The sequence below is a fragment of the Salvelinus alpinus genome, chromosome 29 (genome assembly GCF_045679555.1).
Source record: "Salvelinus alpinus chromosome 29, SLU_Salpinus.1, whole genome shotgun sequence".
Lineage (NCBI taxonomy): Eukaryota > Metazoa > Chordata > Actinopteri > Salmoniformes > Salmonidae > Salvelinus > Salvelinus alpinus.
This window is the reverse complement of record NC_092114.1, coordinates 34571212-34594935: the sequence shown is the minus strand read 5'-3', so window position 1 is coordinate 34594935 and position 23724 is coordinate 34571212. Positions and strand designations below refer to the sequence as shown.

The window sequence follows — 23724 nt, the reverse complement described above, 5'->3', positions numbered from 1 at the left end:
TTTGGTAATTTAGCAGAGGCTCTTATCCAGAGTGACTTACAGTTAGTGCATTCATCTTAAGATAGCTAGGTGGGACAACCACATGTCACAGGCATGGTAAGTACAATTTTCCTCAATAAAGTAGTTATCAGCAAAGTCAGAGCTAGAAAGGGGACAGGGGGAGTCAAGTGCTGGTTCAGGAAAGTTTTTATTTTATTTTTAATTGGGGGTGGTCGAGGGGAGGAGGGGGATTCATTTAGATATTCTTTGAAGAGGTAGGGTTTCAGGTGCTTTCGGGAAGATGGGCAGGGACTCTGCTGTCCTAGCTTCAGGGGGAAGCTGGTTCCACCATTGGGGTGCCAGGACAGAGAAGAGCTTGGACGGGGCTGAGCGGGAGCTACCCTCCCGTAGGGGTGGGACGGCCAAAAGACCAGAGGTGGCAGAACGGCGTGCTCAGGTTGGGGTTGGGCGTTTGACCATATTACGTGTTTTACTTTTCTATTAGTTCTCTATTTTCTTTCTCGCTGCATTGTTGGGAAGTGCACATAAGTAAGCATTTCACTGTTAGTCCAAACCTGTTGTTCACCAAGCATGTGATTAATAACATTTGATTTGATAGATTGCGGGTTGTCTTGCTAGCACATAGTCTTACAGATAAAGGCAGGAGTTTGACACATTCAGTCCTCACTGTGAATGTAGTGTATGTAATCTCACCATGCAGATAACAACCAAAACATTACACATTTCCCTGATGTCTTGGTGAAGTCAGGAAAAAATCCATATTTACCTGACATCTCTACAATCAGAAAAATAGTTCACAACCATAAAGTTATGTCATCACATGTCAACATTTGTCCGCTGAAGTGGTTGAAAAGCTCAGAGCATGGCTGGGTCAGTGTTAACAATTCCCCTCTCCCTCCACACCTGTCATGTTCTTAAAATAATCACTGACACACAGTGCAGATATGTTGAGGGAGCTAATGCAGTTATGCTTTGCCTCTAATCACATTAGAGCACACTGATACTCTCCCTGAAACAATGGCATATTTGGGCATGAGAGGCTGAGCCAATTTCCTTTGAGAGTAAGAAAAGGCTTTTAAAGTCACCTAGAGGATGACTGATGGCACCACTTGCATTTTTATAATGTATCCTCTTCAAGAATCAATGGTTATGTATCATAAATAAAATTATAATTGAACAGAAGGAGATATTCCTCTTTGTGCCTTTAAACGCTCTAGGACGATAAAAGTCACCTAGAGGATTTGGGCAAGGTTCCAAGACCGTGCAAGGCCACAGCCTCCCTAAAAGGCAATTGTATTTGGACTGCCAATGAACGTAAAAAGTTGACTCTATTGTTGGCCATAGAGGCTGCAAGTCCCCCAAGATCAAAGGTTAAGTTGGCCGAGGTTAGTCTGGACGTTTTGTTTTTCCTCTTTCGATTCCGTAAACCCACAGGATCCAGTTTGAATTCAAATACAGAGAATGTCTCTTAGACAGTCTGTGGCAGCAACTTAATTATATCACTGGTGGGGATTCTAATTTCTACAAGGGATTTTGACAGTGAAATCGTCTTCTGGGTGTAGCTTATCTAACCTTGGCTGAAACCTTGTGTTAGGTCCTTGAGCAAGCTAACAGTCTTATAACATGCAGGAAAACCAGTCGGTCACATCCATAATGTAAGTGCCTTTAACTTTATTATTGTTTATTTTTTATTGAACCTTTATTTAATGAGGGAAGTCAGTTAAGAACAAATTCTTATTTACAATGACGGCCTACCCCGGCCAAACCCGGACGACGCTGCACCAATTGTGTGCCACCCGATGGGACTCCCAATCACAGCCAGATGTGATACAGCCTCAAATCAAATCAAATGTTATTGGTCACATACACATGGTTAGCAGATGTTATTGCGAGTGTAGCGAAATGCTTATGCGTCTAGATCCGACAGTGCAGCAGTATCTAACAGGTAATATCTAACAATTCCACAACAAAACCTAATATCTAACAAATTCCACAACAAAACCAAATACACACAATCTAGTGAAGGAATGGGATAAGAATATAAGTATTAAATATATGGATGAGTGGTGACAGAGCGGCTAAGATGCAATAGATAGTAAAGAATAGATAGTGAAGTGGCCAAAAGTGGGCAAAAGATTTGTGGCCAAAAGTTTTGAGAATGACACAAATATTCATTTTCACAAAGTCTGCTGCCTCAGTGTCTTTAGATATTTTTGTCAGATGTTACTATGGAATACTGACGTATAATTACACGCATTTCATAAGTGTCAAAGGCTTTTATTGACAATTACATGAAGTTGATGCAGAGTCAATATTTGCAGTGTTGACCCTTCTTTTTCAAGACCTCTGCAATTCGACCCCTAGCATGCTGTCAATTAACTTCTGGGCCACATCCTGACTGATGTTAGCCCATTCTTGCATAATCAATGCTTGGAGTTTGTCAGAATTTGTCCACCCGCCTCTTGAGGATTAACCACAAGTTCTCAATGGGATTAAGGTCTGTGGAGTTTCCAGGCCATGGACCCAAAATATTGATGTTTTGTTCCCGAGCCACTTAGTTATCACTTTTTCCTTATGGCAAGGTGCTCCATCATGCTGGAAAAGGCATTGTTCGTCAACAAACTGTTCCTGGATGGTTGGGAGAAGTTGCTCTCGGAGGATGTGTTGGTACCATTCTTTATTCATGGCTGTATTCTTCGTCAAAATTGTGAGTGAGCCCACTCCTTTGGCTAAGAAGCAACCCCACACATGAATGGTCTCAGGATGCTTTACTGTTGGTATGACACAGGACTGATGGTAGCGCTCACATTGTCTTCTCCGGACAAGCTTTTATCCCGGATGCCCCAAACAATCGTAAAGGGGATTCATCAGAGGTAATACTTTACCCCAGTCCTCAGCAGTCCAATCCCTGTACCTTTTGCAGAATATCAGTCTGTCCCTGATGTTTTTCCTGGAGAGAAGTGGCTTCTTTGCTGCCCTTCTTGACACCAGGCCATCCTCCAAAAGTCTTCGCCTCACTGTGCGTGCAGATGCACTCACACCTGCCTGCTGCCATTCCTGAGCAAGCTCTGTACTGGTGGTGGCCCGTAGCTGAATCAACTTTAGGAGACGGTCCTGGCGCTTGCTGGACTTTCTTGGGCGCCCTGAAGTCTTCTTCACAACAATTGAACCGCTCTCCTTGAAGTTCTTGATGATCCGATAAATGGTTGATTTAGGTGTAGTCTTACTGGCAGCAACATCCTTGCCTGTGAAGCCCTTTTTGTGCAAAGCAATGAGGACGGCACGTGTTTCCTTGCAGGTAACCATGTTTGACAGAGGAAGCACAAGCACCACCCTCCTTTTGAAGCTTCCAGTCTGTTATTCGAACTCAATCAGCATGACAGAGTGATCTCCAGCCGTGTCCTCGTCAACACTCACACCTGTGTTAACGAGAGAATCACTGACATGATGTCAGCTGGTCCTTTTGTGGCAGGGCTAAAATGCAGTGGAAATGTTTTTTGGGGATTCAGTTAATTTGCATGGCAAAGAGGGACTTTGCAATTAATTGCAATTCATCTGATCACTCTTCATAACATTCTGGAGTATATGCAAATTGCCATCATAGGCAGCAGACTTTGTGAAAATTAATATTTGTGTCATTCTCCAAACTTTTGGCCATGACTGTATACATTTGAAATGAGTAATGCGAGATATGTAAACTTTCTTAAAGTGGCATTATTAAAGTTACTAGTGTTCCATTTATTAAAGTGGCCAATGATATCAAGTCTGTAGGTAAGCAGCCGCCTCTCTGTGCTAGTGGGGGCTGTTTAACAATCTAATGGCCTTGGGATAGAATATGTTTTTCAATCTCTCTGTCCCAGCTTTGATGCACCTGTACTGACCTTGCCTTCTGGATGGAAGCGGGGTGAAGAGGCAGTGGCTCGGGTGGTTATTGCCTTGATGATCTTTTTGCCTTCCTGTGACATCGGGTGTTGTAGGTGTCATGGAGGGCAGGTAGTTTGCCCCCGGTGACGCGTTGTACAGACCCTCTGGAGAGCCTTGTGGTTGTGGGCGGTGCAGTTGCCGTACCAGGCGGTGGTACAGCCTGACAGGATGCTCTCAATTGTGCACCTGTAAAAGCTAGTGAGGGTTTTCGGTGACAAGCCACATTTTTTCAGCCTCCTGATGATGAAGAGGCGCAGTTGCGTCTTCTTCACCACACTGTATGTGTGTGTGGACCATTTCAGTTTGTCGGTGATATGTACAACTTTCCACCTTCTACACTGCTGTCCCTTCGATGTGGATATGGGGGTGCTCCCTTTGCTGTTTCCTGAAGTCCACGATCCTCTCTTTTGTTTTGCTGACATTGTGTGAGAGATTACTTTCTTGACACCAAACTCCGAGGGCCCTCACCTCCACCCTGTAGGCGGTCTTGTCATTGTTGGTAGTCAAGCCTACCACTGTAGTGTTGTCTGCAAATGTGAGGATTGAGATGGAGGCGTGCATGGCCACGCAGTCGTGGGTGAACAGGGAGTACAGGAGGGGGCTGAGAATGCACCCTTGTGGGGCCCCAGTGTTGAGGATCAGCGGAGTGGAGATGTTGTATCCTACCTTCACTACATGGGGGCGGCCCGTCAGGAAGTCCAGGACCCAGTTGCACAGGGCGGAGTCGAGACCCAGGGTCTCAAGCTTAATGCTGAGTTTGGGGGGTGCTATGGTGTTGAATGCTGAGCTGTAGTCAATGAACAGCATTGTTACATAGGTATTCCTCTTGTCCAGATTTATGTTTTATTTTTTATTTGATTTCCTCTTTATTTAACCAGGTAGGCTAGTTGAGAACAAGTTCTCATTTGCAACTGCGACCTGGCCAAGAAAAAGCAAAGCAGTTCGACACATACAACAACACAGAGTTATACATGGAATAAACAAACATACAGTCAATAATACAGTAGAAAAAGCATATATACAGCATGTGCAAATGAGGTAGGATAAGGGAGGTAAAGGCAATAAATAGGCCATGGTGGCGAAGTAATTACAATATAGCAATTAAACACTGGAAAGGTAGATGTGCAGAGATGAATGTGCAAAGGAGCAAGATAAATAAATAAATACAGTATGGGGATGAGGTAGTTGTATGGGCTGTTTACAGGTGGGCTATGTACAGGTGCAGTGATATGTGAGCTGCTCTGACAGCTGGTGATTAAAGCTAGTGAGGGAGATATGAGTCTCCAGCTTCAGTGATTTTTGCAGTTCGTTCCAGTCATTGGCAGCAGAGAACTGGAAAGAAAGGCGGCCACAGGAAGAATTGGCTTTGGCTTTGGGTGTGACCAGTGAAATATACTTGCTGGAGCGCGTGCTAAGGGTGGGTGCTGCTATGGTGAACAGTGAGCTGACATAAGGCGGGGCTTTACCTAGCAGAGACTTGTAGATGACCTGGAGCCAGTGGGTTTGGCAACGAGTATGAAGCGAGGGCCAGCCAACGAGAGCGTACAGGTCGCAGTGGTGGGTAGTATATGTGGCTTTGGTGACAAAACGGGTGGCACTGCATCCAATTTGTTGAGTAGAGTGTTGGAGGCTATTTTGTAAATGACATCGCCGAAGTCGAGGGTTGGTAGGATGGTCAGTTTTACAAGGGTATGTTTGGCAGCATGAGTGAAGGATGCTTTGTTGCGAAATAGGAAGCCGATTCTAGATTTAATTTTGGATTGGAGATGCTTAATGTGTATCTGGAAGGAGAGTTTACAGTCTAACCAGACACCTAGGTATTTGTAGTTGTCCACATATTCTAAGTCAGAACCGTCCAGAGTAGTGATGCTGGACGGGCGGGCAGGTGTGGGCAGCGATCGGTTGAAGAGCATGCATTTAGTTTTACTTGCATTTAAGAGCAGTTGGAGGCCACGGAAGGAGAGTTGTATGGCATTGAAGCTCGTCCAAAGAAGGGCCAGAAGTATACAGAATGGTGTCGTCTGCGTAGAGGTGGATCAGAGAGTCACCAGCAGCAAGAGCGACATCATTGATGTATACAGAGAAGAGAGTCGGCCCGAGAATTGAACCCTGTGGCACCCCTATAGAGACTGCCAGAGGTCCGGACAACAGGCCCTCCGATTTGACACACTGAACTCTATCAGTTGTTGGTGAACTAGGCGAGGCAATCATTTGAGAAACCAAGGCTGTTGAGTCTGTCGATAAGAATGTGGTGATTGACAGAGTCAAAAGCCTTGACCAGGTCTATAAATACGGCTGCACAGTAATGTCTCTTATCGATGCCGGTTATGATATCGTTTTGGACCTTGAACGTGGCTGAGGTGCACCCATTACCAGCTCGGAAACCAGATTGCATAGCGGAGACGGTACGGTGGGATTCAAAATGGTCGGTATTCTGTTTGTTAACTTGGCTTTCGAAGACCTTAGAAAGGCAGGGTAGGATAGATATAGGTCTGTAGCAGTTTGGGTCTAGAGTGTCTCCCCCTTTGAAGAGGGGGATGACCGCGGCATTTTTCCAATCTATGGGAATCTCAGACGATACGAAAGAGAGGTTGAACAGGCTAGTAATAGGGGTTGCAACAATTTCGGGCAGATAATTTTAGAAAGAGAGGGTCCAGATTGTCTGGGCCGCAGCCTTGCGAGGGTTAACACGTTTAAATCTTTTACTCACATCCACCATGGAGAAGGAGAGCCCACAGTCTTTGGTAGCAGGCCGCGTCATTGGCACTGTATTGTCCTCAAACTTATTCAAATAAGTTGTTTAATTTGTTTGGAAGCAAGACGTCGATGTCCGCGACAGGGCTGGTTTCTTTTTGTAATCCGTGATTGTCTGTAGACCCTGCCACATACGTCTTGCGACTCCACTTTGTCTCTATACGGATGCTTTGCTTGTTTGATTGCATATTGGAGGGAATAACTACACTGTTTGTATTTGGCCATGTTTCCAGTCGTCTTGCCATGATTAAATGTGGTGGTATGTGCTTTCAGTTTTGCGCGAATGCTGCCAACAATCCACGGTTTCTGGTTAGGGAAGGTTTTAATAGTCACAGTGGGTACAACATCTCCTATACATTTCCTTATAAACTCACTCTCAGAGTCAGCGTATACGTCAATGTTATTGTCTGAGGCCATCTGGAACATATCCCAGTACACGTGATCGAAGCAATCTTGAAGCATGGAATCCGATTGGTCAGACCAGCGTTGGATAGACCTAAGCATGGGCGCTTCCTGTTTTAGTTTCTGCCTATAGGAGGGGAGCAATAAGATGGAGTCATGGTCAGATTTGCCAAAAGGAGGGTGGGGGAGGGCCTTGTATGCATCGCGGAAGTTAGAGTAGCAATGGTCGAGCGTGTTACTCGCTTGTGTACTGCAATCAATATGCTGATAGAATTTAGGTAGCCTTGTTCTCAAATTAGCTTTGTTAAAATCCTCAGCTACAATAAATGCAGCCTCAGGATATATGGTTTCCAGTTTACATAAAGTCCAGTGAAGTTCAATGATGGCCGTCTTGTTACATGGCTGTGACGATAACCCGAGGAGAGTTCCCTTGGAAGATAATACGGTCGGCATTTGATTGTGAGGAATTCTAGGTCAGGTGAGTTCTTGTATGTTGCAGGTCAGGTGAGTTCTTGTATGTTGTTACAATAACACCATGAGTCGTTAATCATGGAACATACATCCCTGCCCTTCTTCTTACCGGAGAGATGTTTATTCCTGTCGGCGCGATGCACTGAAAATCCCGTTGGCTGTGCGGCCCCTGACAGCATGTCCCCAGCTAGCCATGTTTCCGGATATCTCTTTGGAAAGCAAATCTTGCCCTGATTTTGTAGATTTTGTTAACTAGGGACTGGACGTTAGCAAGTAATATACTCGGAAGTGGTGGGTGGTGTGCGCACATCCGAAGCCTCACTAGAAAATCGCTCCGGCACCCTCTCCTGCGGCGGCGTTGTTTTGGGTCGGCCTCTGGAATCAGTTTAAATTCCCTGGGAGGTGCAGACAAAGGATCCGCTTTGGGAAAGTTGTATTCCTGGCCGTAGTGCTGATTGTGCTGGTAAGTTGATGTCTCTCTGATATCCAATAGTTCTTCCTGGCTGTATGTAATAACACTTCAGGTTTTCTGGGCTAACAATGTGTGAAATAATACATAAAAAAACAGAATACTGCACAGTTTCCTAAAGACTAGCAGCTGCCATCTCTATTGGCGCCATCTTACTTTTGATTCTGGATTTGAACCAGGGACTGTAGTGACACCTCTCACACTGAGATGCAGTGCCTTAGACCGCTGCGCCACTCGGGAGCCCATTATATATGGCGGTGGCTGCAGATCCAACTTTTCTCAGACATTCTTTTCCCTGACTAAAGGTCCAAAAGCCTGTGCGCGTGTGTTTCTTTACCTCTACTTTACACAAACCTTTTTGTGGTCTCCTTCCCTTCACATTTCCCACTGATAATCGTGAATTAATTTTTCAAGTTTTACTGGTGAAACCAACCATTTGATCCCATTCAGTTTCATGGGGACATTAATTTAGAGCTTCTTGAGTTATACAGTGTTGTTTCGAAGTAGCCTACAGTGTTGTTCTAAATGATGTACAGAGAGCGAATTTTAGAGCAGATGCTGTTAACAAACTGTGGGCTAGCCTACCTACATATTTTGCCTAGTGGTGCCTGTTGAGTTTTGGCCACATGAGATAAAAATGCGGTGTTGTTTCTGTCTTACAGTAACGCTATACGTGCTATTATATTCGGTTCTGTTATGTAGAATACTATCAGTATGTGATCTTGCAGACATTGATTCAGCTTTGATCTAACTTTTAAACAAGCCCCATTAGCTAGACTAGTCTGTTCTCCACAAGTAGAGCAGAGACTGCATAAATTAGAGAATAAACACATGTGCAGAACGTGATCCACACATGCGCAGAAGCTTCGGGATCTTTAGTCTGATGAAAAAAAGTCAGGGAAAAGTTGGTTCTGCATCCATTCTGCATTATATATCAGGAGAAAGTATCAGGAGAATCAGGAGAGTATAAGGTGAAATTCAATATACATGTAGTTCATTCTATGTTCACCCTATGACGCAGCTGTCTCTTACCCTTCGGCAACCTACAGATTGTGTTTGTGCTGTATCTTGTAGCTCCCTCAGGTATTTTCAGTGTCTTCATAGGTCTACTGCTGTAGATTAATCACTATGGCTCAATTTACCTTTCAGTGCACTGACTGTCCACCCACGCCAGGCTACAGAGGCCACGTCATACTCACCGGCGTAGAGCCTGCCACATGGGCAGTTGCCATATGCTTCCATATGCTTTACATGATAAATACATATCACGTTTATAGCTACTGTAGCTTATAGAAAGACATACCTGTAAAGAAAGATCAAGGACTGTTGATGGAGAGAGCAAATAACAGACAATGTATCAGCTTTCAACATGGATGCTTTGTGTTATCATATTTTATGCTATACTCTAACCTTGTACCTGGCCATCGGTGCAGCTACCCCAACAATTTCTGTGGCAGATGCATTATTGCTAACAGAAGTTATCCACAGTTCAATTCAGATGAAATCAATTCACTCAATTTTTGAAAAACAATGTTTTTATGGAGACCCATTGCAAGCCAAGAGTGTGGAGAATTCCATTACGTTATCAGGATGAACGGCTTACTGAATCATATAACCGAAAACTCATTAGAAGAATACAACAAATCCCAAGGCTAGCTTCACACCACCTCAACCCCTATAGTCTGTCCACCCATAAATTTCAATTATCCACCCTATAAGAGAGAGTGTGAGGGGGAGGGAGCGAGGGAGTGAGTGGGGAGGGGAAGAGAGAGAGCATGGGGGGGTGGAGAGATTGATGGAGGCAGTGAGGGAGAGAGGAGGAAGAGGCAGAGAGGGGGAGTGAGAGAGAAAGTGAGGCAGAGGGAGGGAGCGAACGAGCAAGCGAGGGGGAGAGAGAGAGGGAAGAAGATGCAGGAGGAGGAGGAAAGATGGATGGAGGGAGGGAGGGAGGGAGGGAGGGAGGGAGGGAGGGAGAGGCAGAGAGGGGGAGTGAGAGAGAAAGTGAGGCAGAGGGATGGGGTGAATGAGCAAGTGAGGGGGAGAGGAAGGGAGAGAGGGAGGAAGATGCAGAGGGAGGAATAGACAGAGAGAGAGAGCGAGGGGGGAGAGGAAGGGAGAGAGGGAGGAAGATGCAGAGGGAGGAATAGACAGAGAGAGAGAGAGAGAGGGGAGAGGAAGAGAGACGGAGGTAGGGAGGGAGGGAGAGAGAGGGAGGGAGGAAGAGGCATAGAAGGAGGAGGAAGAGAGAGAGAAAAATATATATTTCCATCATTTCCATCATATATTTCTCAATTTCATTTCAACTGAATCTCTTGGGTCTGGGCACAAACAAGGCACACGGCCCAAATCACTGCCTCTCAAGGCTTTCTATTCTCCTGCTGTACACGCCCCAAAGATAGCTGTGTATCAGACCACTGCTCACCACAACCAAGGTCTCTGTCTTCTTTTGTGAATACCAGACATGAACAACAGCACCAGCTGAAGTGTCTGAGGTTAGATGGGATTTGGCCTGAGGGAACTGTAAATCCCCAAAGTTTGCCTTGACCAGAGAGACAAAGATAGAAAGAGAACAGAGAGATCCAGACAGATAAAGAGAGTTGGGCTAAGTGGTGATTATGATTTTGGAATGGGTACTTTTTTGGTGGAAGATCTGCCGCTGATTCAGGTCTTCTTCAAAGTTGTGTCACTTTTAGTCCAGTAATGTTAGTCAGTGTCCCATCAACTAGTACCAGAATAGTGCCGTAGCTATTCAAAGGACATATATATTTTAGTGTTCCACAGGCCCACAATGCCCCATTATATCAAAGCGAAAACAGTTTTTTAGAACTTTTGAAAATGTATTGAAAATAAAAAACAGATACCTTATTTACATAAGTATTCAGACCCTTTGCTATAAGACTCAAAATGAGCTCAGGTGCATCCTGTTTCCATTGATCATCCTTGTTTCTACAACTTGATTGGAGTCCACCTGTGGTAAAGTCAATTGATTAGACATGATTTGGAAAGGCACACACCTGTCTATATAAGGTCCCACAGCAAAAACCAAGCCATGCGGTCGAAGGAATTGTCCGTAGAGCTCAGAAACAGGATTGTGTCGAGGCACAGATTTGGGGAAGGGTACCAAAAAATGTCTACAGCATTGAAGGTCCCCCTCCATTATTCATAAATGGAGGAAGTTTGCAACCACCAAGACTCTTCCTAGAGCTGGCCGCCCATCCAAACTGAGCAATCCCCCCGAGAAGGGCCTTGATCAGTGAGGTGACCAAGAACCTGATGGTCACTCTGACAGAGCTCTAGAGTTCCTCTGTGGAGATGGGAGAATCTTTCAGAAGGACAACCATCTCTGCAGCACCACCAATCAGGCCTTTATGGTATAGTGGCCTGACGGAAGCCAAAGGACTCTCAGACCATGAGAAACAAGATTCTCTGGTCTGATGAAACCAAGTTTCAACTTTTTGGCCTGAATGCCAAGCGTCATGTCTGGAGGAAACCTGGCACCATACTTACGGTGGAGCATAGTGGTGGCGGCATCATGCTGTGGGGATGTTTTTCAATGTCAGGGACTGGGAGACTAGTCAGGATTGAGGGAAAGATGAACAGAGCAGAGTACAGAGAGATCTTTGATGAAAACCTGCTCCATAGCGCTCAGGACTTCAGACCGGGGTGGAGGTTCACCTTCCAACAGGACAACGATTCTAAGCACACAGCCAAGACAATGCAGGAATGGCTTCGGGACAAGCCAGAGCCCGGACTTGAACCCGATCGAACATCTCTGGAGAGACCTCAAAATAGCTGTGCAGCGAGGCTCCACATCCAACCTGATAGAGCTTGAGAGGATCTGCAGAGAAGAATTGGAGAAACTCCCCAAAAAAAGGTGTGCCAAGCTTGTAGCGTCATACCCAAGAAGACTTGAGACTGTAATCACTGCCAAAGGTGCTTCAGAAAAGAAAGTACTGGGTAAAGGGTCTGAATACTTATGTAAATGCCCAAAATTCTAATAACCTGTTTTTGCTTAGTCATTATGGGGTTAAGTGTACAAAGCATTAAGTACACCTTCTTAATATTGTGTTACATCCCCTTTTGCCCTCAGAACAGCCTGAATTCGTCAGGGCACAGACTCTACAAGGTGTCGGAAGCGTTCCACAGGGATGCTGGCCCATGTTGACTTCAATGCTTCCCACAGTTGTGTCAAGTTGGCTGGATGTCCTGTTCATTTTTGATACACAAGGGAAACTGATGAGCTTGAAAAAATAAGCAGCGTTGCAAACCGGTGCGCCTGACATCTACTACCATACCCCACTCAAAGGCACTTAAATCTTTTGTCTTGCCCATTCACCCTCTGAATGGCACACGTACACAATCCATGTCTCAATTGTCTCAAGGCTTAAAAATCCTTCTTTAACCTGTCTCCTCCACTTCATCTACACTGATTGAAGTGGATTTAACAAGTGACATCAATAAAGGATCATAGCTTTTACTTGGATTCCCCTGGTCAGTCTTTGTCATGGAAAGAGCAGGTGTCCATAATGTTTTGTACACTCAGTGTAAACTGTATATATATATATATATATATATATATATATATATATATATATATATATATATATACAGTTTATATATACACTGTATATATTCACTTAGTGGGCAGTTTATATGGTACACCACCCCGTTCAAGAAAGTGGTTCACTCCTACAGACAGTGAATCACGTGACCGTGGCTTGCTATATAATTGAACGTTAGAATGTGGAAAACAAGTGACCTAAGCGACTTCGAGATTGGTATGATCGTCGGTTCCAGTATCTTGGAAACGGCTGGCCTCCTGGGCTTTTCACACACTACAGTGTTTAGGCTTTATCGAGAATGTTGCAACAAACAAAAATCATCCAGTCAGCGGCAGTCCTGTGGGCGAAAACAGCACGTTGATGAGAGAGGTCGAAGGAGAATATCAAGAATCGTGCAAGCTAACGGGGCCACGATAAGAAGATGCAGAACTGCATCTTGGAACGCACAACTCGTCGGTCCTTGGATGGGCTATAGCAGACGACCACAACAGGTTACACTCCTATCAGCTAAAAACTAGAAGAGGCTCCAATGGGCATGCGATCACCATCACTGGACAATTGAGGTGTGGAAAAACATTCCCTGTTGCATCATGTTGTTGGCAAAGTCAGGATTTGGCTTAAGCAGCATGAGTCCATGGCCCCATCCTGCCTGTTGTCACAGTACAGGCTGGTGGCAGTGGTGTAATGGTGTGGGGAATGTTTTCCTGGCACGTTAAGTCCCTTGATACCAGTTGAGCAACGTTTGAACGCCACACCTTGTAGAATCCATGCCAACAACAACAATCAAGCTGTTCTGGATGCAAAAGTGAGGTCTGACCTGGTACTAGATGGGTGTACCTAATAAATTAGATGCGTGTCATATGATCTTTTGAACCTGCATTATTCAGAAAGGAAGATGGCTGTTAAGGAACATTACTGATGACAAACTTAACTGACCCACTATTTGTTTTGTGTCCCATCTATGATCTGTTATCGATACTAGAATATTGCCTTAGCTATAAAGATTAATATAAAGCTATAAAGCTTTATGTTAAGGAATATTATTGAGGTCAAAATATCAGACCCATCATTAGTTTCCTTTGCAGCTGCAAAGGAATATACTGCCAAACCGTATATCAGCTGCCAATCCGTATATCAGCCGCCAATCCGTATATGAGCTTTAGGAGGCTGAAACTGCACTTAGGCAGTATGGTGGCTGTGTGCCTGTACACTTATATAAATCATCCTAAATTCATTATTGGCGCCAAGAGAATGTTGTCCTTGTTGCGGCCAATGCTACATTAATTTCTGTTTTCACTTACAGCCGTTGAAAATTATCCAGCTGGCTAAATCTGGCACATTTACAGAGATGTTGGTTCAACAGTAAATGCCCCAAATAGTCATATTATACTGAATTATTTATTTCCTCACCCAGCCAACATATTGAAATATGTCCCAGTCAGATAAACCAAGTCAAGTGAATCACTTTCTACAGTGATTTCATTACAAATTAAAACTATTATGATGAGGATAAGAATGATGATGATGAAGATGAGGAGGAAAATGATTTAATTATTTTCTTACTTCCAGGATGTCGGATGACAGGATGTTGGGAAACTTGTCTCTTTGGTCGGCGACGCCAATGTTCCCGCCAGAGAACTCCTCCTTTAACTCCTCCCTCCCTCCGTCATTCACGGACTGGGAGGCACCCACCTTCACCGCCGCTGCCCGCGTCCGCGTGGCCGCCACCATGGTCCTCTTCGTGTTCGCTGCCTTCTCCAACCTCTCTGTGCTGATCAGCGTGGCACGGGGCCGCGGGCGCCGCCTGGCTGCCCATCTCCGGCCACTCATTGCCAGCCTGGCCTCTGCAGACCTGGTGATGACGTTCGTGGTAATGCCGCTGGACGCGGTGTGGAACGTCACCGTGCAGTGGTATGCCGGCGATACCATGTGCAAGCTGCTGTGCTTCCTCAAACTGTTTGCCATGCACTCGTCTGCCTTCATTCTGGTGGTGGTCAGCCTGGACCGCCACCATGCTATCCTGCACCCGTTGGACACGCTGGACGCTGGGCGAAGGAACAAGAGGATGCTGCTCGTTGCCTGGGTCCTCAGCCTGCTCCTGGCCTCCCCACAGGTGGGTGTACATACGATAGCATCTACATCATTCTCAGACTACAGCATAACAACACGAATAATCAAATAGGAAGCCTTGTATTGATTGATTGCTGATCTACTATCTTACTAGCCTGTTATCCACATTGAATATCACTCCATTTCACTATGGTTTGACTTCACTGAATAATTTTGCACCCGCATTCAATTAATAATTTGTGCCTATGTTTGTAATGGTTATGTATAACAATGCAGTCCATGACTGGATCACCATTTACGAATCAGAAAACCAAATCTTTTGATCGACAACATTTTCCCACATTGGTCTTATGCTAAACCATAGTTTCTTAGAGGACTACTTTCTAGCTGATCAAAGTGTCCTTCTACTGGAACAGGTCCAGACTGAATCAGTGTATAGGAGCAATAGTGAAATGGAGAGCTATTCAGTTTGGATTCCGGGCTAGTAAGATAGCAGGGCTGCAATCGATCATAAGTTGGTCACTGTCTTCCTCACACAATAGAGCATACAGTCAGTGATCTGCCAATCAAATTAAGTCCTATGAGTAGGTGGGTGGTGCATTGTGAGGAAATGATCTCTCAGCAAAAAAGAGAGCATTTTTAAGGTTGGTGTATTCAACTGTAATTCTATAGGACAAACACACCAGCTCTTGATTGTTGGTTGTAGTAATGTGAGTAGATTGGCTTAGAAGAGGAAGCAGCTGGAGCAGTCGTCAGCTTGGTAACAAAGTGTTTCTCTGGTTAAATAAAATGATCAAATTGGCTGAGGAGGTCAGCTGCATATTGATTATAGTCCCACCCCAATCCAAACAGTAGTGCTGTGAATGATATAAGCCTTTACCCACCCTGACAGGTAGGGAGAGAGAGAAGACAGGGAGAGAGAGATTGCTTTCACTGCTTTCAGTGTATATACAGTGCATACGGAAAGCATTCAGACTCCTTGACTTTTACCACATTTTCTATGTTACACCCTTATTCTAAAATGTATGAACTAGTTTTGTCCACTCATCAATCTACACACAATACCCCATAATGACAAAGCAAAAAAAGTGTTTTAGATTTTTTTGCAAATGTATAAAAAATGTAAAGTATTAAGAACCTTTACTCAGTACTTTGTTGAATAACCTTTGGTAGCGATTACAGCCTTGAGTCTTCTTGGGTATGACGCTACAAGCTTGGCACACCTATACTTGGGGAGTTTCTCCCATTCTTCTCTGCAGATCCTCTCAAGCTCTGTCAGGTTGGATGGGGAGCGTCGCTACACAGCTATTTGAGGTCTCTCCAGTGACGTTAGATCGGGTTCAAGTCCGGGCTCTGGCAGGGCCACTCAAGAACCATGGTAGACTTGTCCCGAAGCCACTCCTGCATTGTCTTGGCTGTGTGCTTAGGGTCATTGTCCTGTTGGAAGGTGAACCTTCAGCCCAGTCTGAGGTCCTGAGCGCTCTGGAGCAGGTTTTCATCAAGGATCTCTCTGTACTTTGACCGTTCATCTTTCCCTCGATCCTGACTAGTCTCCCAGTCCCTGCCACTGAAAATCATCCCCACAGCATGATGCTGCCACCACCATACTACACATTATGGATAGTGCCAGGTTTCCTCCAGACGTGAGTCTTGGCATTCTTGTCAAAGAGTTGAATCTTGGTTTCATCAGACCAGAGAATCTTGTTTCTCATGTTCTGAGTCTTTAGGTGCCTTTTGGAAAACTCCAAGCGGGCTGTCATGTGTCTTTTACTGAGGAGTGGCTTCCGTCTGGCCACTCTACCATAAAGGCCTGATTGGTGGAGTGCTGCAGAGATGGTTGTCCTTCTGGAAGGTACTCCCATCTCCACAGATGAACTCTGCAGCTCTGTCAGAGTGACCATCGGGTTCTTGGTCACCTCCTTGGCCAAGGCCCTTCTACCCCGATTGCTCAGTTTGGCCGGACGGGCTAGCTCTAGGATGAGTTTTGATGGTTCCAAACTACTTCCATTTAAGAGTGATGGAGGCCACTGTGTTCTTGGGGATCTTCAATGCTGCAGAATTGTTTTGGTACCTTTCCCCAGATCTGTACCTCGACACAATCCTGTCTCTGAGCTCTACAGACAATTCCTTCGACCTCATGGCTTGGTTTTTGCTCTGACATGCACTGTCAACTGTGGGACCTTATATAGACAGGTGTGTGCCATTCCAAATCATGTCCAATCAATTGAATTGAATCAATTGAATGATCAATGGAAACAGGATGCACCTGATCTCAATTTCGAGTCTCATAGCAAAGGGTCTGAATACTTTTGTAAATAAGTTATTTCAGATTTTTATGAAAAAAAATACAGTTTTCACTTTGTCATTATGGGGTATTCAGTGTAGATTGATTAGGATTTGAATTTATTTAATACATTTTAAAATAAGGCTGTAAAAACAAAATGTGGAAAAAGTCAAGGGGTCTGAATACTTAATAAGGCACTGTATATATTCATTCATTTGAGGTGTATTGTCAATTGGTCTTTATAAACAAAGCATGTGGATTTTTTCAATTTTACTCCTATTCAAACCATTTTTCTTTTGCAATATTTTTGTATTTACATGTATTTCATGCCAATACGCACTGATTTTGAATTTGAATTGAGAAATGAGGGAGTAGATTTCATTCCATGCTCACAGATCAATTTGTAACCGAAAGTACAGTACTTTGGACACTCAATCAATTCCATTTGATTTGATTTGAGTTCAGAGTTGAAGGCCCCATCGCACTGCACTGAGAGAAAATTGCTTTCCCTCCCCGCATGGCTAGATTTCAGAGTGTTCCCTCTTTTTTTACTGTCACAGAGAGAGAGTTTACCACAAATCCAATCCCCTTAATGTCAGCGCCTCGGAGAGATGACATTTCTGGCTGTCAGTGGACACAACCTTGGAGGTGCTAGTCAGTGGCTGTTGTTCCAAATGAATAGGAAGAAGGGACCAACACAGAACTTCGGCTGTAGGAGGGAGGGAGAGACACAAGGCGGGGGAGTCAGTCGACCGTGGACAAGGGAGAGAGATGTTAGCTCAGAGAAAGGAGGGTGGGTGGTGAGTTGTGGAGAGATCAATATGGCCCCTTTACCAACCACACATACACACTTGACATGGATGGCCATTCTATGGGAAATGCATGTTCCTGGTTAAGAAATTAAGTCAACTCATCTGATGGTGACTGAACACAGCACTGGTGACTGTGGCTGTGAAGAGAAATACATGGATTATTGAATCCATCTCATTTACTATGTATGCAGGCACGCACGCACACACACTTTAAATGATGATAATCATGGAGCAGATATTATGTGCAGACAGAAGCCATCTCATATTGAGTGTTTCCATGTTTATGCTTAATAATTGACCAATGATTTTCAAGGATTGGTGGAGTTGGTCAGTGGTTCAATTCATTCAGCACAAAACCTGGTTGAATCAACATTGTTTTCACAATGTTGTGAAAACTGATTGGATTTTCAGAAAGCCATCAATTTAAGGGAATTTAGTATTTTTTTCACCCAACTTTTAACCTAAATCCAATGACATGGTGACAGTTTTGATGATTTCATGTTGAATTCATGTTGGTTGACTTTACCAAATGTACACTGAACAAAAATAAAAAACGCAACATGCAACAATTTCAAAGATTTGACTGTTTAATCTGCTACTTGATATGCCACACCTGTCAGTGGGATGGATTATCTTGGTAAGGAGAAATGCTCACTAACAGGGATGTAAACACATTTTTGCACAACATTTTAGAGAAATAAGCTTTTTGTGCATATAGAACATTTCTGTGGTCTTTTATTTCAGCTCATGAAAAATAAACGAACACTTTATATTTTGCGTTTATGTTTTTTTAGTATAAATTGAATTACGTTTGTGCCCAGTGGGAGGTGACTGAAAGCCGATTTTATTAGCACTTCAGTACAGCAGAACGGTGGCAAAGTGTACCCTCAAAGGCCCTCATCAAAAACACTGCCAAAAATAGAATAGCGAAGTGAAGCTCTCCCAGCAGGCAAAACTGGTTGCAGTGATGTTTTCCTGACATCTTCTGTAATGTCATGGTATACTATTTGCAAAAGTTGTATTTTCCAGAAAGAAACATCTTTACCTAGGTGTAATACTGCTGACTTTTCTACAACCAGAAAAACTGTTTACATTCATAAGTCATTATGATATTTTCTCAACTTTTGTCTGCTACGATAGCTATAGATATGAGGACATTATGATGGAAGGTGTTACAAGGGAAGGGAAGCTATTATCTTCTGGTTCCCCATGCCATTTGTATTTATGTAATTATAGGAGATACGTGTGTCTGAGAGTGATGTCTGCAAACAGTGCCTTCAGAAAGTATTCACACCCCTTGAATTTAAAATGGATTAAATATATTATTTTTTCACTGGCCTACACACAATACCCCTGTCGTGTCTTTGGCATCATTAAACTGAAGACTGTTTAGTTTATCAAATCAATTCTCTGTAATTATTATTACGTGATTAACTAATCAGGTAGATGTAATTAACTAGGAAGTCGGGGAACCAAGGAAAATATGCAGATGACAAAGTTATAATTTTCCTAATATAACTTTCAGATATTTTAATATCTGATCTATTAGTCTTCTAATTAATGAATTATTATTTACCTCACGTTAGACTCATTCCAAACATTGTAAATTGTTGGTTATCTGCACGAACCCAGTCTTCACTATGAGTCATCCATACATCAATTGTCTCAATCATTTATTTATTAACTAACTAAATAATCACAGAAATGCACACACAAACAAACAAGTAGATATGGTCACAAGGAAATGATAGGAGAATGTGCCCTAGTTTGCTAAACCGGCATGGCGACTTGTTAGACAAAGGGACTGAGAAGGGCACGAAAGATAAGACACTACAAAGTTGATAATTATAACAATTGAAATGCTAATCCTTTGCACATGAACGCTCACTCATTCGGGAATAATTGCAATCAATATATCAAAGATTTGTTCTTATTCTGTCGGTATCGATAGTCTCAGAGTTTAACCACGTGGCATGGTTAAGATTTCAGCAATCTACTCTAACCTTAGCCCTCTCGTAATTGAGAGAACCATGGTCTGAAGGGAATTCCTCCCGGTGGGGGTTATATTTGTATCAGTAGAAAGGGGCCAGATCAATGTCTGTGCTCATGGGGCGGGCCAATGACTTAGTTAACTTTAAAGGGAATTGGGTTCCCTTAAACAGTTTAAAATCACATTACATAAGTTCACAAATAGTTTCATCTTTACTCATTCATTTTATTCAACAATTAGATGCAAGCCTCATAACTGAGACTCTTGTATAAACAGGGTTATGGTAACGAAATGGACCGGTCGTAGCTGGATTCTTCCCCGACCGTGTACACCTTTTCCAAAACATGTACATTGTTCAGTTGTCAAGTTGCTGGAGAAGAGGTTCCTTTGTTCTCCTGTGAAACCTTTTCTCTCTCTATACTGTCTGGCCATGAGGAAGAGAATCCTCCAGGAATTTACGACCTGAGATAACAGCAGCCTGGGTGTAGGTGAGAGAGAGAGAGGGGGAAGGCACGCTATACCCAAAGAGGGCCACGTCATGACACCCCATAATGTCAAAGCGAAATTATGTTTTTCAAAACTTTTACAAGTGAAAAGCTGAAATGTCTTGTGTCAATAAGTAATCAACCCCTTTGTTATGGCAAGCCTAAATAAGTCCACGAGTAAAAATGTGCTTAACAAGTCACATAATAAGTTGCAATAATAGTGTTTAACATGATTTTTGAATGACTACCTAATCTCTGTACCCCACACATACAATTATCTGCAAGGTTCCTCAGTCGAGAAGTGAATTTCAAACACAGATTCAACCACAAAGACCAGGGAGGTTTTCCATTGCCTCGCAAATAAGGGCACCTATTGGTAGATGGGTAAAAAAAAAAAGCTGACATTGAATATCCCTTTGAGCATGGTGAAGGTATTAATTACACTTCAGATGGTGTATCAATACACACAGTCACTACAAAGATACAGGCGTCCTTCCTAACTCAGTTGCCGGAGAGGAAGGAAACCACTCAGGGATTTCACCATGAGGCCAGTGGTGACTTTAAAACAGTTGCAGAGTTTAATGGCTGTGATACGAGAAAACTGAGGATGGCTCAACAACACTGTAGTTTCTTCACAATACTAACCTAAATGACAGAGTGAGAAGAAGGAAGCCTGTATAGAATACAAATATTCAAAAACATGCATCCTGTTTGCAACAAGGCATTATAGTAATACTGCAAAAAAATAGGCAAATCAATTCACTTTTTGTACTGAATACAAAGTGTTGTGTTGTATTGGATTTGCCCCAAACACACATTACTGAGTACCACTTTCCATATTTTCAAGCATAGTGGTGACGGCATCATGTTATGGTTATGCTTGTAATCGTTAAAGACTGGGGAGTTTTTTTAGGATAAAAAATAAAGGGAGTTACAGTTTTGACTTAAATCTACTTGAAAATCTATGGCAAGTAACAGAACTCAGGATAAGGCCCAGATGCAGACAGCTAGAGTCACATATGTTTATTGACCCAAACAGGGGGCAGGCAAAAGACTTGGTTTCCTCTATCATAATCGCTCCTCTTTCACCCCAGCTGCCAAACTAACCCTGATTCAGATGACTATCCTACCCATGCTAGATTATGGAGACAAAATGTATAGATTGGCAGGTAAGGGTGCTCTCGAGCAGCTAGATGTTCTTTACCATTCGGCCATCAGATTTGCCACCAATGCTCTTTATAGAACACATCACTACACTCTATACTCCTCTGTAAACTGGTCATCTCTGTAAAACCCTCTTAGACCTCACTCCTCCCTATCTGAGATATCTATTGCAGCCCTCATTCTCCACATACAACACCTGTTCTGCCAGTCACATTCTGTTAAAGGTCCCCAAAGCACACACATCCCTGGGTCGCTCCTCTTTTCAGTTCACTGCGGCTAGCGACTGGAACGAGCTGCAACAAACACTCAAACTGGACAGTTTTATCTCATTCAAAGACTCAGTCTTGGACACTCTTACTGACAGTTGTGGCTGCTTTGTATGATGTATTGTTGTCTCTACCTTCTTGTGCTGTTGACTTTGCCCAATAATGTTTGTACCATGTTTTTGTGCTAGTACCATGTTGTGTTGCTACCATGTTGTTGTCATGTTGTGTTGCTACCATGCTGTGTTGTCATGTTTTTCTGCCTTGTTATGTTGTTGTCTTAGGTCTCTCTTTATGTAGTGTTGTGTCTCTCTTGTTGTGATGTGTGTTTTGTCATATATTTATATTGTTTAAACATTTTTTTATCCCCCGTCCCCACAGGAGGCCTTTTGCCTTTTGGTAGGCCGTCATTGTAAAGGAGAATTTGATCTTAACTGACTTGCCTAGTTAAATAAAAAAATACATTAAAAAAAGACAGGTCAAAGGCAGGCAGAGGTCCGGAATCCAGGGCAGAGTCAATAAGGTACAGAACAGCAGGCAGGCTCGGGGTCAGGGCAGGCAGAATGGCCAGAACCAGGGAAACAGAACTTGAGACAGCAGGGAGACAGGAAAACATGCTGGTAAGACCTGACAAGACAAGACGAACTGGCAACAGACAAACAGAGAACACCGGTATAAATACACTGGGGATAATGAGGAAGATGGTCGACACCTGGAGGGAGGTGGAGACAAGCACAAAGAGGTGAAACAGATCAGGGTGTGACCGCAATACCTGAAAATTGTTTGAAGAATTTTGAAAAGAATAATGGGCAAATGTTGCTCAATCCAGGTGTGGAAAGCTCTTTAGAGACTTACCTAGAAAGACTCACAGCTGTAATCACTGGTGAAGGTGCTTCTACAAAGTATTGACAGGGGTGTGAATACTTATGCAAATGAGATATTTCTGTATTTCATTTTCAATAAATAAATCAAATAAATCTAAAAACATGTTTTCACTTTGTCATTATGTTGTATTGTGTGTAGATGGGTGCGATTTGTATTTATTTGATCCATTTTGAAATTGAGGCTGTAACACAACAAAATGTGGAATACGTCAAGGGGTATGAATACTTTCTGAAAGCACTGTAGCTGACAAAGCCAAAGAAAATACGCTGATTAACATTGATTTGTGTGTGTCCTTGTGCATTTAATTGATATTGAGTGCTGGTGATGGAGGAAGTGGAAAACAGCGAGCAAGAAGCGGCGTGTATGACAGTCTGTCATGAATTGCATGAAATACTGAGAAAGTGCAAGAATTTGCCTTAAAAGGAAATTATAATTCGGCAAAGGGAAGAAAACAATATTATGCTAGTTAAAATATATTTTTTAAGACTATTTGAAACATAAAAGCATTGACAGTTAATTTCCTCCATTCCAGATAGGAATGCAGGACCAGGGTAAGATGTGAGAGCAATATGAACTCTATCTATGGGTCATAACTGGAGTGAAGATCATTTATTTATTTCTAGCCTCAAGCGTAACAAAGTATTGGCCTAAACATTCACAAAAGCACCCATGGGCTATCACACTTGTGCTCAGTGTTAAAATAGAGGAGCTGGCAGCCTATTTAGTTGGTATGGAGCAGCAACTGTCGAGACAGTCAGTAGAACAGATGTAAAAATCGGTGGTATTTATTTACCGTACAGGTAATGGAGGAGACTGGATCCAGAGGTTGTATTTACAAAATATACAAATGCAGAAACATTATACCAAAATAGCTAACAAAAATATATACTTAATACTTAATACTTAACTTGTTATATTTATAAACATAAGCATTTCCAATAAACAGTTAAAACACCCAAAAATGGGAGCGACATGCAACCTGTGTCAAAAGTCATGAACATGACTGGCTCAGCACTGTACAAGATGACTGTATTATACTGTATTTTATTACAGATTCCTGATATGCTATAACAAGGCAATTTAAAAATGATAGAGATTAAAAAATGCTAGAGATTTATGCTTTAGGACTTTAGTCTTCACATTCATTTCATATCTGTTATATCATATCACTTCTACATCATATCACCTC

The 23724-nt window shown here is 43.1% G+C and overlaps 1 protein-coding gene across 1 annotated transcript in view; it reads left to right on the top strand.

Annotated features, from left to right (window-relative positions):
• The window catches only part of LOC139558561 (gonadotropin-releasing hormone II receptor-like), a 44215-nt gene that overhangs the window by 5606 nt on the left and 14885 nt on the right, over nucleotides 1-23724 (top strand). Inside the window, exon 2 of the mRNA XM_071373746.1 lies at nucleotides 14152-14695. Within this exon, the coding sequence (XP_071229847.1) occupies nucleotides 14153-14695 (543 nt within the window). The 5' untranslated portion in view covers nucleotide 14152. The remainder of the gene's footprint in view (nucleotides 1-14151; nucleotides 14696-23724) is intronic.